Source organism: Amphiprion ocellaris, chromosome 12 (genome assembly GCF_022539595.1).
Source record: "Amphiprion ocellaris isolate individual 3 ecotype Okinawa chromosome 12, ASM2253959v1, whole genome shotgun sequence".
NCBI lineage: Eukaryota > Metazoa > Chordata > Actinopteri > Pomacentridae > Amphiprion > Amphiprion ocellaris.
This window is the reverse complement of record NC_072777.1, coordinates 21,855,599-21,872,645: the sequence shown is the minus strand read 5'-3', so window position 1 is coordinate 21,872,645 and position 17,047 is coordinate 21,855,599. Positions and strand designations below refer to the sequence as shown.

Here is a 17,047-nt window from a genome sequence, read left to right as displayed (position 1 = left end):
CATCTCTGTCCACAACTGCAATATCAGAGTGAGGCAGAAAACTACACTGTAAAAAATAACGTTTGGGCTCCACAAAATAAATGAATGCAACAGTTAGCATCAGTCTGTTTAGACAACTAATGCAGGTATGTCCAACCTACAAACTACAGTGAGTTAGGAGAATTTACTTTTCATCTACAGTTTAACGTATTTTAAAATTACCTGTCTTAGTTGTCTCAAATTGTCCCATTAATTTTCATCAGTAGGGGAAGAGACTTGAAATCCTGAAGTTACCATGAATAAGCATTCGTTTATCAAGCCAATTTGAGTTTAGTCTTAGATGAAATGATGGTGAATCTCTAAATGCTGACTAAAGTGGTGGGAATGGATCCCTTGAATCTTTAGAATGTGCTTCTGCCCTGCTCTTTGTGGGTTGAAGCTTCTATCTAATAACTGGTGTCAAATTAAGTGTTGTCAAAGGCAGCAAAGAGGTTTTTAAGTCTCTGTGCTGTTTGCTGTTTTCATGCAAGTTGTACTTTCATCAGCGCTAATGTCAGATATCTCCGATTTCCCTGCAGGATGGTCGTGTGTCCTTCATCGGACACCAGCTGGGCGGCGTGTCCTTCTCACCCAACAGCCGCGACCAGCAGGTCAAGTTCGCCCGCGCTGTCCAGATCACGTACTATCTCCGTAATCACGGACCACCGGTGCAGGATGCCATCGCAGAGCGCTGGGAGAATGAGTTCTGCGCCCTGGTCAGCCGGCTGTCCACGTTCGAGGCGCCCCAAGCACCTGACCAGCTCCACATCCAGTCCCTCACCTCCTTCAGCCTGTGGCGGGACTTCCACCAGACGGGCGTGTTGGCCAAGGGGGAGGTGCTGGTCAGCCTGGTGCTGGTGCTCTTGGCCGCCACCATCTCCAGTTCCATGCGGGACTGTCTGAGGGGGAAGCCGTTCCTGGGCCTTCTGGGCGTGTTGACCATTTGCATCGCCAATGTGACGGCCGCCGGGATCTTCTTCATATCGGACGGGAAGTTCAACTCCACGCTGCTGGGGATCCCGTTCTTCGCCATGGGTGAGTGGGAATGAGGGTCGTGACTGAGACTGTGTGTTTTGTTTGCAACGGTTGGGTGAGAGGCTTATCAGAAGTTGACATTCACAGTAGGTTGATTGGGGAGGGGATTAGTCAAATTGTGATGGGCTTTTCCTCCGAGTGGATGCCAGCGGTTTATTGTAGTTGATGTAGCAAAATACTGAGCGGCATGTGTGCATTCATGTGTGAAGCACTTTCTTTTGTCAGGCAATTTGCAATGTTTTTTTCTTTCCTGTGATTTTTTTTTTTTTAAAGACAGATGCAATTGTGCATACTTTTTGTTATTTCTCTGCAATGTTATCATCACTCTACAGGCTTTAATAATTAACTCTATTGAAGTTTGAATATGAGAAGCAGCACAGGACTATCACATATTAGAATCCCATTGTACTGTATGGAACCATGAAGCCACCTACATGTAAATATGCTACTTTCTTTAAATGTGTATTTGAGGTCATTTTTCAGCCTCCAACTTTCATTATTTCACACATTTTTTTTTTTTTTTGCAAGAACTGCTGTTCAGGAAGTACACAATAGGAGTTTATGCTTTAAACATAACATGTTGGACTGAAGCGAACATGGAAAGTGAATCAGTGGTTTGCGCATAATCATGACTCGATAAAAGAAACTCCCAAATCATCAAAATTCATGAGTTCACAGCGCCATCGAGATTTCAAGGGTGAGCGAGTCTTTGAAAGTTGCAAAGCAAATCATAGTCTATTGTCTGAAAAGGAAGGCCACCTTTTTAAATTTTCATGGTTCTATTCAGGAAACTTTTCTGAAATCATTGGAGAATTATGAAGCTGTAAAAATACAGTGTTGATACCATGAAAGCTGAAAATAATGAACTCCCTGTGGTAGCAAAGCCTCAAAGGCCTTGGTGTCCTCAATGGTAGCTCTGGTCAGATAGAATATTAAAAGTTAAAAAACATACAGTTTTTTTTTTATGTGAGTAATAGTAATGAATTTATCCTCAAAACATTTGTCTTTTAGATTTGAAGAGTTGTGACAACAAATTCTTAAAAGCTAGATTGGCCAGTATTTTTTGACATTTACAGGCAAATTTCCTATAAAGAAGCAGCTACATTATCACCAATACAGCTGCCAAACAGCTAGATTGGCCAGTATTTTTTGGCATTTACAGGGAAATTTCCTATAAAGAAGCAGCTATGTTATCACCAATACAGCTGCCAAACAGCTGCAGAAATGGCGAACTCTGCCATATGCAAATCAAAACTACTGTATAGAGGCAACTGATGTTGGAAAATATCAAGATAAATAGAATGAAAAAAACAGTTTGAAAGACAATTTTACTGTATTTATTACTTCAGACATACAGCATTACAAAATACAACAGCAGTGTGATATACTGTATTTTTCCCGTTGTTCTGTCTTATTCTGCACACTTCTTTCACCTTCGATGCTGTTTCTGTCCCTCCGTCTCATCCCATAACTCCCTTCTCTTCCTCTTATGTTTTCAGCCATACCTTGTCCATTTACTCCACAGCATATATTGCATTTCCTCCCTGTGCACTCCTAAGGTCACCGGATCCCTGGGGCTGTGGTACAGCTTCTGCTGCAGGCCGGCTGACATAACTGAAGCTTAAGTAAGACTCAGGAACACGAGGCTGGATCAGCTCCTTGTGACCTAGAGGCGGGGGAGAAGAGGGGGGAAGAGGTGTGAGACTGGCTAAAAAGGAAAGTCAAGGAGAAAAGAGCAAAGAGAAAAATGTATGTGATGTATAGGAGAGAAAAGGAAGGCAGGGTGCAGAGGAAGAGGCCCGGTAGAGACAGATACTGGAGGAGGAGGAGGTGGAGAAGAGATACGAAACAGAGAAAGACACATCCAGAGGGAGGAGATGGAGAAGGGCAAAGGAGATGGAGAGGAATTGATTAAGTCTGTAATTTCATGTGACAAGACCTCAAAGGCAGCAGATGTCCACCCTCCTCATGGGAGGTCCTGACTGAGACACACCCCTGTCACTATGTCAACGGCATCAGGGCAGACACTCAGACCTGAAATGGAAACCGATACCCAATCTGCCGTGGCAGTGTAGCGCCCCCTGTTGAGACGTCATTACCATTTAAAGCTCCGTTCAGATTTTAATTACGGAGCTGAAACTTTAATATGTGATTTCATAACTATGATTTGGTTTATTATGGTATTAAAAGCCATAAAAACAAAAGTTCAGAGAAAAAAATGACTTAGAAATGCTTGCACTGAACTGAATGCCACATAGGGTAGTAAGTGTTCATCCAGCTGTTGCTATGCTGAGACTGACAATGTGTGTACAAGTGGAAATGCCTATGAGAAACATGAAAACCTGAAGATAAGTTCTTATGTTTGAACAGTGTAAAAAAAATTGGTGTATTTGTAGAAACAAATTGCAACCTACAGCATTGTTGAGAAGCAAAAGAGAAAACATCAGAAAGTAGCAATATTGCAAAACAAAAATACTGTGTCCTTTAATTAAGAAAATTTCCCCTGTGAGTTCTCTCATATTATATTATGAGGTATCTGTAGTAACTGCTTTTACTATGGTTGAGATGTAATTCCTCAAATAGTGAGTGGAACCTTTATTTTCCTCAACTGCAGTAGGTAACTGGTCTTTCTTGGAGCAGGCTTGTATTAGAAGGAGGACTTTTTTCTTATTCCTTTCCTTTGGTAAGTGTTACTGGTCATATTTTTGTACAAAGCTTTGATTTGATTCACTCCTGTTTGCCCTAGTAAAGTTACACTATTAATACAAACTACACATTTCCTGTAATCAGCTTTTATTGGGGAAAAAGCAGTAAAAATCTTCAAAATGCTTCACTGGCATGCATATTGTATAATAAGCACCATGAGTTTATCCACCGTTGTTTCTTTGTTGGCCTGTATTTGAGCACCAGTCTTTATTTGTTCTGACTGAGTACACCCCCTGCTATTAACAGGCATGATTTTAATTGACAACGGGTTTCTAAGTCATGACCTCACTTTGGAAATCTAAGTGAACAAATACAGTAGCTTTAATTACTTTACTTACTCTAGTGGAACATAATCAAGAAGAATGAATCATATTTTATCAGCTGATCATATCCTTTGTCTGTAAAATCTTGATCTATTTCAACAATAAAGCTGTCAAATAAAAGTAGTGAAGAAAAAAGTGTGATTTGAACATGAACAGTTTACACATGCACTACACTTCTTGAGTAACTTTACTCAGCAACATTCTAATTGGTATACCCACTTATTAACAAACCACACTGACACTCCTGGTCTAAATCAAATACTTAGATCACAGTACTAGGTAGAAACATGGCTCAATTTGTAGTTTCTTTTGCTGATTTTCTAAAATTTGGCTGAAATCTGTTTGATGGAAACTTGGCTTGTGTAGTGGCAAATGCTGCAAGCCAGACATTTTTTTTTTTTATCAACATTTTAATGTCTGAGCTAATCCATCATCCAGGCTTCATAAATGTCAAAAAAACAAAACATCAGTACTTTCAGCCTACAGCTTCAAGTGTGTTTTGTGAAAGGAGACATTTGGTCATGTGTAGTGAGGAGTTGGCATATGACAACATGACTAACTTAACAAACAAATTGTGGCCCATTAGTTTATCTAGGATCACGTTTGCAAATATTAGAAGGCTAGTATTTGTTTTCGTACCACCTTATATGCTTAAGTTGTAATTTTTCTGCATCTTCCAGGCAGTTTTCTCTTGCACAGATATGAACATGAAACTTCAACTTCATCAAAACTACCTTGTGAATAAATTTTCCTCAGAAAAAGATATATTTTGATTATCCATTTTCTACATCATTGTCCCAACTTTAATTCACTGAGCTGATAGTGTGCTGCAACTATCTAACCATCTGCTAACCCTGAATGACTCCAGCTTTACCGAGATAATGTGACACGAGCTTTAAAGCTCCTGTTTAATTTAGTTTCCTCAGTTTAAATCAACCATCTAAGATCTCAGTATGGAGCGGTGGTGCAGTCGTACTGTGAGGTGCTGTCCGGGATGTTCTGAAATAAGTTTAAAGGCTTTTGGTATAGTTCTATTTAAGATGCATTTTTAGCTTTGCTATGTTTTTTGTGCTAATGAGTCTGCAGCTCCTGGTGTATGGGGGCAATATACTAACAAAGATCTTTGTAGAAGCAGAGGTACACAGCCACGTCTTGGCCTCGTTCTACCCAATCCTATGATTCATTTGTGCTGGTGATATCCACCGTAGACCTAATTATCTTATCCGAATAGAGCCCCATTGGCTTCTTAGTTGTTTCTGGCTCCCTTCATCTCCTCTGTGGAGACTGCAGTTACACCTGGGACCTCAGTGTGCTATTAAAAGCCCCTATGTGTAGAATTATGATATTATAGAAATGATTCTGGTAGTTGAGGTTTGTCTTTGTAAAAAAAAATGTCTTGGTTATCATTGGGTATTGCTAGGTCCCAACATGTCACAATACCAAATGTAGGAATGTTTAATTCCCTAGGGTGTACTGGAGGCTGTATCGCTAAGGTGCAACTAAAATCACAATTAGGTATCCCCTTTTAGCAATCAAAAATAATGTTTCAAGGAAATGAGGCAAAAGACTTGTCTGTTTGAAAATGAGCTCTTCATCATTTTAATACACAAAAAGTAGGAGCAATGATAAAACCAGAAAACCAGAAAATGTGGACTATAAACTACACAGATATTTCTCAAATTGATTTCCTTTGCAGGTATATGCACGTACTGTACTAACGAAATCCCAGAACTGGACTTAAACCCAACCACTTGCACTCACCATCCTAATTTATGTTGTTGCATAGCTTTTGCAGTCATGCAAACTCTGAAAAAGTAATAGAATTAAAAAATTCCAAACCTTGAAGAGTTTTGAGAAACTTAAACATAATCATTCAGGTATCATGATCACAGTTGCCACTTGCCATCTTGTAAGTTCGTACTGACGTTCTGCACTATGGATGCAGATTAACTGTGTTTATGCTGTTGTCCCCGGAAAATGCTGTCCTTATCTAAACTGCGCTTGAGCAGACAGATAATTAATTCTCTTATTCATTATTTTGATTTTGGGCTTCTGTTATGCATCGTGAAATGCTTAATCTCTTTCTTTCTCGTGAGTGGACCTCGTTGTGACTGAAGGCGGTCGTTCCAGCTTATCCAAACTCCTGTGAGGATATTGTTGGCAGAGCAAAGGTGCCTGAGGTGCAACTTACACAGCAGCTGACTGAAGCTGATTAACTACTAAACGTCACATGTGAATAGATAGAGGCATTTTCATTAATTCTCAGCTTGAATTCCGAACAGAAACACGTGTACTTTTACTGCGCAGGCCTTTCTACTATGCAAGTTTTACTGGATGGACTTGGATGGTGAGGTAGAAAACAATGTCACAATGTTAATATCACTGTTTTTTCAGTATCTTTATATACACAAAAATATGGTTGGCAACTATGGAAAGCCCTTTGAGCATTTATTCCATATCCTTGATATCAGACATTGTTTTTCTTCACTAGTTTGGTCTTTGTCAGCACTATTTGGACATTCAGCCACACTAGTTATGCAGTTTGTCATACTAGTTGCACAAAAACTCTGACTAGCCACTCATTTTCAGCAACTAGTGGCACTTTTGTCCAACTAGTGCCAACAGAAGTCTAACTAATGACACCTAGAACCACACTAGTAGTGCCAAACTCTCAACTAGTCAGCTTTTTGATGCCCTAGTGGCCCACTGGACCAAACTAGTAATGTTCAAAGTCTTACTAGTTAACTAGTAAGATGCAAAAGCTTTAACATGTTAGGGGATTAATCTCACTAGTTATTTAATAACCTATAATTTCCTGCACTAGTTAACTAGTGAGAGCTGAAACACCCACTACTGAACTAGTGAAGGCCAAAATGCTGACTAGTTAACTAGTGAAAGCCTCTTGAAGTCCAAATATTTAACTAGTGAGGCTCAAAAGTTGTACTAGTTAACTAGTGATGCCCCAAATATCCACTAGTTACACTAGCTTCAGGATCGATTTTAAGGTTCTTTTATTAGTTTTTAAATGTCTTAACGGCCTTGCGCCTTCTTATTTATCTGATCTCCTTTTAACATATCGACCCTCACGGATCCTGAGGTCCTCTGGCAGTGGCCTTTTATCCATACCACAAGCCAGGACAAAAACCCACGGTGAGGCGGCATTTAGCCACTATAGCCCCCGCCTGTGGAACAGTCTGCCAGAGAACCTCAGGACTGCAGAGACCGTCGATATTTTTAAAAGAAGGTTAAAGACTCACCTTTTTAATCAGGCTTTTAACTAACCTCTTAAATTTTTATGTTCTTATCATTTTGTATTTATTTTCATTTTTTAACCTTTCACCTTTTTACTTATGTTATAGGTCTTTTATTCTATCTTGTAGTTTTAAAATTTTTAGTTATTTAACTCCAGTGTTCTCCTCAGGGGGGTCCTCCACACTGGGGGCTGTGTCCGGTCTCCCACTGGGGGTGCTGTCCATGAGTCCCTTCGGTCCGGCTGGCTGGGGGGGGTTCCCACCTCGGTGTGGGGGTCTCCCTGTCTGTCGGGGTCGGGGGGTCTGTGGGTCTGGGTGCCAGCGCCCCCAGTGGTCATGGCCTGTGACTCCTCCCAGTGTGGACGACCCCAATTGGAGGCGTTTTCCACAATCGTTAGTGCCATGCCATGTCTCCCTACTGTCAGTGGTGGGAGTGTGTGTCTGTGGGCGTGTGTGTGTCTGTGTATGTATGGGTGTGTGTGTGTATGTATGTGTGTGTGGACGTGTGTACCTGTGCGTGCTCCTGCAGTTGTGTGCATATATGTATATATGGAGGGAGGGAGGGAGGGACGGGTTTTCTTGTTTTTAATGTTTTTAATGTTGTAAAGCACTTTGCGTTGCATTTTTAACTGTATGAAAAGTGCTATATAAATAAAGTTTGATTTGATTTGATTTGATTTGATTAGTGAGACATTTTGACTTAACTAGTTCAACCAGTGAGGTCCAAAAAGTTCACTAGTTGAACTAGTGCATGCCAACCTGCTCACTAGTTAAAGGGTCTTTTGAATTAACTAGTTAACTAGTGATGCCCAAATATTTACTAGTACAACTAGTGAAACCCAAACTGCCCACTAGTTACACTAGTTGCTCTGAATGCTAATCAGGAGGTAGGAAAGTGCCCTAAGTAGAAACCTCCTACTGACTCTCCAGAAAGAGTTTCACTCAGCAAAAATTTAAAACTGTAAAGCCTGATTTTGAGCTTCCACTATTGTTCACTGTCCCTTGCTTAATATCAATGCAGATTAAAGCCATTTTTTCCTGTTGTAACAATTCACAGGTTGATTTTTTTTGTTTGTTTGTTTGTTTCCTTGTTGTTTTTTAAATTCTGAAACCCAAAGCCACGTAATGATTTGCTTTGGTGAGCTTGACCAACAGTAGGGCTGGTCCGAATAGCAATTTCTGGGCTCCGGACATTCGGGCCCAATTAATGACGAATATCCGAATATTCGGCTCGTCGGCCAGGGGGTTGAAGCGCATTTTCAAGCCTTGCTTCTCAGGGTGTTCAACGTCGGACTCCGACAGCATTAGCGTTCGCATTAACAAAGTATGCATCTGGCCGAGAACAGATGAAATATGCAGATGTGTTCCCGCCCCGACCACATTATCGAGGACGCATCAGACCAGACTTGTGTGGACTTGGAGCAGCCAAATAACCCATAATGCATTTCGCACCGACCAGCGGCAAAGGCCGAGGAGAAAACTTTCAGAGGTAACAAGTATTTTGGGGAATACTACTGTTATTGTGGCACAAAATGTAGTTTTCAGATTTTTTTCAGGCGACAAAGTAGTTGTATGAAAGTCAAATCTGTGGTCAAGCCTGATTTTAAAAATTTACTTCAACTGTTTTGGAGATGTGAGCGTCCAGGTTAGACAGCAACTGGCTGGTCAGCACTCAGTCGCCAAGAACAGCCTTATCTCGGCAAGACTTTCTGAAATCTGCCGCTGGATCTATAGTGGTTAAACAGGGATTTTAGTAGTTATTGTTAATGTTTTACTCGATTGCTCACTGTGTACTCCTGAATTATTGTTTTGTCTTCATTACCTGTAGTATGACTTTCTTGTAATCTAATGACTGTCACTGTGCGTTACAAATAACATTTAATCAATATTTTATTCGAGGGACATCTGAAGAAACTCCAGATCCTCACTGACTGCTGAGAAACTCCACAGACAGAACATCAGCAGCTCCATCTTCAGCATCTGGACCAGCATGCCGTTCATGGAAACTGAAGAATATAAAATGCTTAAATATATTTAAGCATCTGTTCTGACCTGTCTGTCTTCCTCTGTATCTGTCTCTCTCTCTCCCTGTCGCTCTTGCCCCTGTGTCTCTCTCTCTGTCTCTCATTTCTCCCCTGCTCTCACTGCCTGAACTGCTGATTGCTGCAATGAAAGTCAGCTGTGACAATCAGCTCACCTGTTCTCCACCTCACCTCCAGCTATTTAAGCTCTGTGCTGTGATTCACTCCCGCTGGATCATTGACCTACATGCCTTCATGGACTCTGTTCCCACCTGGACTCTGCTTTTGGACTCTGTTTTCCCCTCCTCTGGATTTCCCTCACTTGGACTCAGTCTTCTTTCAGATTCTCGCTAGCCCTTCTTATGTCTCCAGCCAGTAGCTCCGGTCTCATCTCCGTTTGCCCGATTTCCTCAGCCTGTTTCCCTGCTCCTTCTGTTGTCTGTTCCCCCATCTTGTAAGTACCCCTCCTTAGCTTAGTTTTAGTTTAGTGGTCTTCCGTTTTTTGAATTCATAGTGTTTATTTTAGTTTTGTTTCCTCCCAGTTCAGTTCTCCATTTATGTATTGTTTTAGTTTTCTAGTTTAATAAAAGTCTTTCCTAAATTCACCTGTCTGCGCCCGGGTTCTCCAGCTCCCCCCGTAACACTAGTTAACTAGTGAACCTTTTGTTGACTCACTGGTGAACTGGTTAGGTTACAAGAATCTTTCACTAGTTAACTAGTCAGTAATTTGTCCTTCACTACTTAACTAGTGGAAGTTTTGGTTCTCACTGATTAACTAGTGAAGGAAATCCTAGGTCACTAGTTAACTAGTGAGGAGAATCCATGTTTGACTAGTTAATATATTGCTGTAAATGAGTGACTAGTCAGAGTTTTTGTGCAACTAGTATGGCAAAGTGCATAACTAGTGTGGCTGAATGTCCAACTAGTGCTGACAAAGACTGAACTAGTGAAGAAAACTAATGTCTGATATCAAGGATGTGGAATAAATGCTCAAAGGGCTTTCCAGAGGCAACTGCATATTCTTAAATTTAGATGAAAAAACATTTGTAGTCTACAACTTAATTTAGTTTTGAATCATTCATTGGGTTAGCATAAAAGGGTTGTTTGATATGATAATAACATTACAGTACCCTGCCACTGATGATCATGTTATAATGAATTATTGGACAGTCCTGTTGCAGGTAGTGCATAAAGTTGGAAATTACTGTGGTTGATGCTTTTCACATCTACACAGTAATCACAGAATGGTTCGGTCATGAAAACCCACTGGTCAAAATTGGTACGACATTGAATTTGATCTGGAATAAAGAATTTATTAGGATGCAGTAGTTCCCAGCAGCAAAGAAGTGGGAGAGGTTTGAAATAACCAAACCCTTCATCCATCTCTTCCATCATGACCCAATAGGTGAAGAGCGGCAGAGTGGGCAGATGAAAGCCTCTCCTGAGAAAAAGCCAAAAATCTCTTCATCTGTCTGATGGGTTGGAAATTGATCTCTTCCATACAGTAAATGTTAAGTGCTGTGCATGGTGAGATGCCACTTTTCACTGTGAGGTTGCACCATTACGCTATTAGGAAACTTTTAGTTGTAGGCCAAACTGGAAAGCTGTTTTTCACTGAGAGGATGATGGCTGAAGCCAGATAAAAACACCATAAATATGGCAAAATTCATCATAATACAGGTGCAAGGTCACAAGAGCTGGGTTGCCATTGCTTTGACAATATGAAAACCTAGTTTTGGCACTCAAATTTTGCTAAAAATTAAACAGTATAAAATTCAGTGAAGTTGAGTGAATGATGGACACGAGAAACGGTATTAGCATGAATGTGGCTGTTGTACCGGGCTATTGGGAAGAGGGATTTGAGCTGAATGCCAGTTTGTTTTATGAATCAATCTATGTTTTAACCCTCATCATGGGTGGCCAAAATAATTTTACATATTAGGATAGCTGGTCTCACTCTAAAACAAGTTGGGATGCTCAGATATTGAAGTAGAATCGCTGCCTAGCCAGTGACAGAAGTGACTGTGTACATGGATTTCAGTATCCCAGTTTTAATTACATTTAACGTTATGATTTGAATTATTCCGTTTGTTTTGTTTTTGTGCTTGTAAACATCAAACCAAATTTCAGAGAGCTGGTGAAGCTCATGTCCTGGTTTTGAGAAACCTGATCATGCTAGCTGGAATATGCCAAAAGGAACTGGGATACTGCTGTATATATACATCTTATCCTGGTTTCTGCCTGCTGCTGACTACCTGCACAGGCACAACTTTAGCGAAGTGACGTAACTGGGTGGCTTCCTCCTGGCTTAAGACTTTTATGAATTTGCTCATAGCTTTGTCCACTGTACAAACTGGGCCAGACCATATATACACATTTTTCACTGTCTTTCTTTGAATCCTAAACTCCTTAGCAAGTAAGTAAATCCCCACTATTGCCCAGTGTGTTTTGCCCACTGATGCCACTTTAGCATCAGTGATGGAAAAGGTGCTTGTACTGTTGTTTCCTCTGGTGTCATATGGTCAACTGTGTCACACAGTGAGTAAAAGGACGCCTTGTTCATGTGGAAATTCTTCCTCCATATGCGCTTACTGAACTCCATCATGATAACTCTATCCCACCAGTTACAGCTGCCCATCTCCATCCTATGTGGTGACAGTGACTTTGGCACCAGTCAAAGTTGAAGACATTAATAATTCCTGTCAGACTCGTCTTCTGTTGCAATGATTTGGACAGGCCAAATGCTCACTGCAATGTTGACATCTAATAACACTAAAGTAAGCCAAAGTGGCCTCATTTTTAAAAGGTACAGTCAAATTAGTTTAAACTTAGGCCAACAGTTACAGGTAAACATGTAAATGCTATCTACCAAGTATGATCAAAACCGGAATGAACCTCACAACTGAAGATACTGGTGCACGAGTAAACGCAGTCGGCGAGATGCATTCAAGGCACCTTCCATTGGAGGTTTCAAAAGCATAGAATGGGTAGGTGAGCCTACACTAAACCCTGAGCACAGTGGAGAGTTCATATATGTTAGCTGCCATGGAAAAGCTTCTGACTCTCCTAGGAGGAGCTGGAAAACGTTGGGAACGGGAAGTGAGGTCAACCTTGCTTAATTTGGAACCACAGTGACCTGACACTGGATCAGCAGCAGAAAATAAATGGATAGACAGTTGAGCTCAAAAAGTATGTCAAAAAAAAAATTGCATAAGGCTATAAATTTGTCCGGAGAAGCCCGCAAATACTGGATTTCCATGCACGCAGTCCTAGAAGGCACAAAACAAATGAACTTCACCCTCAAAGAACAAACAAAATGCGGCCCTGACACAAATTCTGATCGTGTGTAAGTGGTGAGGGAGAGAAGTTCCTCCTCTCTGAAGTTGTATTCGGCTCGTTAAGTGTAGAGCTGTGTCATGGTTTCTCTTTATCTGTGAGATCAAAGCCTCCCTTCACAATCGTAGTAAAACTAATCCACGATTCTCTCTCAACAGTCCAACTAATGTCATCTCTGGCCTTTGAACTGTGCAGAGGAAGCAGCTTTGTGCAGGTGCAGGTTAGCACCATGTGTCTTTGGACCTTTTGTTTAATATGGAGCAGCCTCTCCTTCCCGTCTGTCTCCCTTGTGCCTATCTACCGTGTCATCTGCGAGCTGGCCAATTACTGCTGAGCGGAGCTTGTCACTACCTTCCCTCTCTGGATATGTGAAGGCTGTTAGAAGTGTAAAAACAGGCAGGGAGAGGGGGATAGTAAAGAAAGCAGAGCAGAACTCATGAAACATACATGCTGGGACACTGCAGAGGAAGTAGTGACTGCCTCTCCTCGTAGTATGATGGCCTTCAATGAAGTCGACCTTGCAGAGCTGCATTTTATTTACTTAATGTAATCCAGTCTTTTTTCTTGACATATTTGAGGCACAGCAAGGGAATAGATTGTTTGAAAGGTGTGTTTTAGGCTCTTCGAACAGAATCGCTCACAAACTTTCTTACTTTATACTTAAATCTCAGCAGTAATAGGATAATACTGTGAGTTTATATAAGGAAGTAGGTGTGCTGCACAGTGATATCACCTGAGAAGCTCTGAAATTCAGCTCAAAGGACACGTATCTGTAGTAAATACTCTGAATGTAAGGTCTACTCGTTTAGCTATTCATGAACACCATCCATTCACTGGAGAAAGGTCATAGGATAAAGTGGAAATTTGTGGGCGTAATAAAGCGGACGCTGCATTTAAAATGTGTAGTACCGATCAGATGTAACTGTTTCTTTAGTTGTCAGTGTAAGAAAGGGCATTAATGGCTGAGCAGGTTTTCATTTCAACCAAAGTCCAACCAAGGGTTTCTATGTATGCAAGTCCAACAGCATTAACACTTTGCTGCCAGCATCAATGTAATGTCTAAAGTATATATGCTTTTTTTCAAGGCCTTAGCTTCATTCTGGATTGTATTCATTTGAAAAACCCAAAATGATGAATGGAATTAGGCAGTTTCTCACCAAATTATAGATAAGTAATACCAGGTTGAGACCAAGTAGTCAAATTTGAGCTGGGACTTGGTTGAGACACACGACTGTCCACACCTTGATCCCCAACTAATAAGAGCTTGTGGTCCTACATGACCTATGTGATGTTGGTGGGAAAAAGGTGCCAAAGACTGACTTCCCGACACAAGAATATTAAAGAGTGCATGATACTGACTGTGTATTAGTCGTTCTTTAGCCTCATCATATTGCTAAGTGAGAAGTAGAATATCTGACAAGCTGCTTTTGGAACAACATGAAGTTTATAAAATGTGGCATCAATCTAGTCCATTGCATAGTTTGAAGAAAAAACTAAAAATTGTTGATGCTTTGCATCTAGTCTAAACACAGCTATGATTGTCCGTCATGGGCAATCACTGTATGCTGATCACTATGTAGATAAAAAGCTATCAGTGACTACTAGTTGTTACATATCAGTAAGATTTGCTTCTGCTCTCAGCTTACCAGATATACCATTTTCATTGACTGAAGAAGCTGAAAAGGTCCCTCAGAATACCCATTAGTGTAGTTTACGTCCTCATTTTGTGGTTTGAGATGATAAAACACATGGCTTTCGTGTACTGTGACATATCTGCCTATTTGTAAAGTATAATGTATTTACCTAAATGGGTGTCCCCTTGATTATGCAGTATGATGTTGCAAAAAGCATTTAATACATGTTGATGTGCTATTCTAATCATACACAGAGCAGTCATGTAGTGTCTGGGTGGAGGAAGGGTTATTACAGATGTTTTCATGAAAACTTCTTTCCCTTTTGCCTGCTGTGATGTTCCTGTCAGTGCTGCTGCATGATTTAAAAGCTCTTTGGAGTTTTCTCTTTCTGGATCTTGATGTTTTTTTACGGACTGATATTTTGTTATCCTGCGAGGGCAAGATGCATAGTGACCCTCAACATTCGCAGCCAGTAACGTGCCGTGCATGTCTCTGCTGACGGTGAAAAGCCTTCTGGGAATTCCTGCCTGCTTCTATAAGTAGGGCCAGATGACTGATGATCGATCTATGGATGTTATTGCCGTGAGTGGCTCTGGGATGATGGTGCTGTGACAGCTTCAGAGTCATTATTATGGCCTGCAGGGAGGAATCATAAACCAGCTCTATACATCAATTAATGTAGCTCCTCGATGATACAGCCCTAAATGGAAAAGATGCACTATTTCTGGAAGAGTAAGTGATTTGGAGTCTATACAATGTAGTCCTGATGTTTCCACTATCATCTCTTGTTGCCCTGGTTAACACAAAGATGTATTTTATACTGGGAACAAGATTTAGCCTTGTTATCTTCCCAGTATCGTGTTCTGGCACTGATTTTGTTTAGCTTCTCCACTAATTTCTCTCTGTTCCAAGAAATCTGTGTGAGGATATGTTTCTGCATCTGTAACTGGAAAGTGAATTTTGCACGTTGCTGAATTTAGAGATTAAGAAGCCTCCATGTTTCTTGCTGGTCAAAACCAGTTCAATCAAAGCAGACAACAACAAACATAACACAGTTTGCGGCTGTAGTATCTCTCTGCGTTCCCATGGTGATGTGGCCCATAGGTAAACCCAGGAGGACACTTTTTGTTTGCTGGAGAAAAGATGCTTGATTCAAAATACTCTGATCCTTACGTGTACAGTGTTGCTGTTGTACATCTAGTGTGTAACTTCACTTCTGTTTTGTGAGATGATGTGAAAGCTGACAGCACTATCTTAGCTGTAGCATTATGGTGCACAATGCGTGCTGTCTGGTTTTTACAGAGCTGGTATTTATTCATGACAAACAGTGTTCTGTTTCAGTCTCAACTAGTAACGCTGACAACTAATGAGCAACAACTTTCTTTGTGAGACCAACACAGCACATGAATATACAGTGCATGATGCCCTCCTGGTTTGTTTGCAAAAAGATTGTGTAAGAATGAAACAGAGGAACTCAAAACTGTAGTAATGTATCATTTTCTTGCAGTGTAGGTGCGAGACAGAAGTAGGGACTGGATTTATTAGATTTTTGCAGTTTATCGAGTTTTGAATCTGCTTATCAAACCTTTTTCACATAGTTTGTTTAAATTCTTGCACTGTTTATTTCTTTCAGGTCAGAAAATCAGAAAAAATCTGAAAAAAAATTTGTCCTGTGAAACAAAAAATAGACCCAAATATTTATGAATCTAACTCCTTCTAATCATGTTAAAAATACAGTTGGTCATTTTAATGGTGATTTACGAACCAGTTACCAGTAAAGCACAACGCTGACAAGAATACAAAGTATCAAACCTAAACAATGGATGTCAAGCTTTAAAATACATTTTTATCACAGCTCTCTGATGTTCATTGATGCTGCCCTGACTAACTTTTCCTGTTGCTGTGAGGGAAAGAGGCATTTATTCGTCACTGGTGGGCTGCACTGTAGCTCCAGTGTTAAAACAATATTAATTTGACTTGCTTGGCTGATGTTTAATATGCACAGTGCACTCCCTTGAACTGAACTCTGCCACAGAGTCTGACGGGTCACTTGTTGAATAGATGTTTAAATAAAGCACTTACTACTCCTACTTAATGATACATAATTCTGGTCAAAATGACAATCATGATCATGTTGGTCAATATGAAGATCACGGTTAATTATCACAATTAGTGGTAGATTTCACAGACACTTTTTTCAGTTGTACTGTCACATTTAAATAAATAGAGGACTACTTTCACATTCACAACAAGCTACATTTATTCTAATCTACAAATTGTGTGCATCAAAATAAGACATACAATCAGATCCTTCTTTACCTGAATTTAGTGCACCTCCTCGAGGTAAAATATTAAATACATAAATTGTACCTAAAATAGCTCCCTTGCCTACCATCTGCTTATTGATAGACATGTTCACTAAATGAATCACATACATGTTGCAGTAGATGCTAGACAACTGTCCACAGAGAAGCTTCTAGTCTCCTCCTGCAGTACAGTGTGAACAAAACTCAGACAGGTCCAAAAAGTGCTTCAGAAAGATGAAAAAAGGTGTGCTCCTGTCAGATTTAGAGACCAAATGATTTCATCAACTTCAGCTGTTTCCTGAGAGCAGAGCACGCACATTAAACATCAGCATCACAGTCGATCAAGCTCATTTAATAGTGGGAAGCCAAAACATGATGATTTTTGTTTTTAGGATTAATTGTGCAGCACTACTCCAT

General features: G+C 40.4%; 1 protein-coding gene across 1 annotated transcript in view; it reads left to right on the top strand.

Moving 5' to 3' along the window:
• Window positions 1–17,047, top strand: part of ptchd4 (patched domain containing 4) — a 62,675-nt gene that overhangs the window by 12,817 nt on the left and 32,811 nt on the right. Inside the window, exon 2 of the mRNA XM_035955950.2 lies at window positions 558–1,053. Coding sequence (XP_035811843.1) covers window positions 558–1,053 — 496 coding nt within the window. The remainder of the gene's footprint in view (window positions 1–557; window positions 1,054–17,047) is intronic.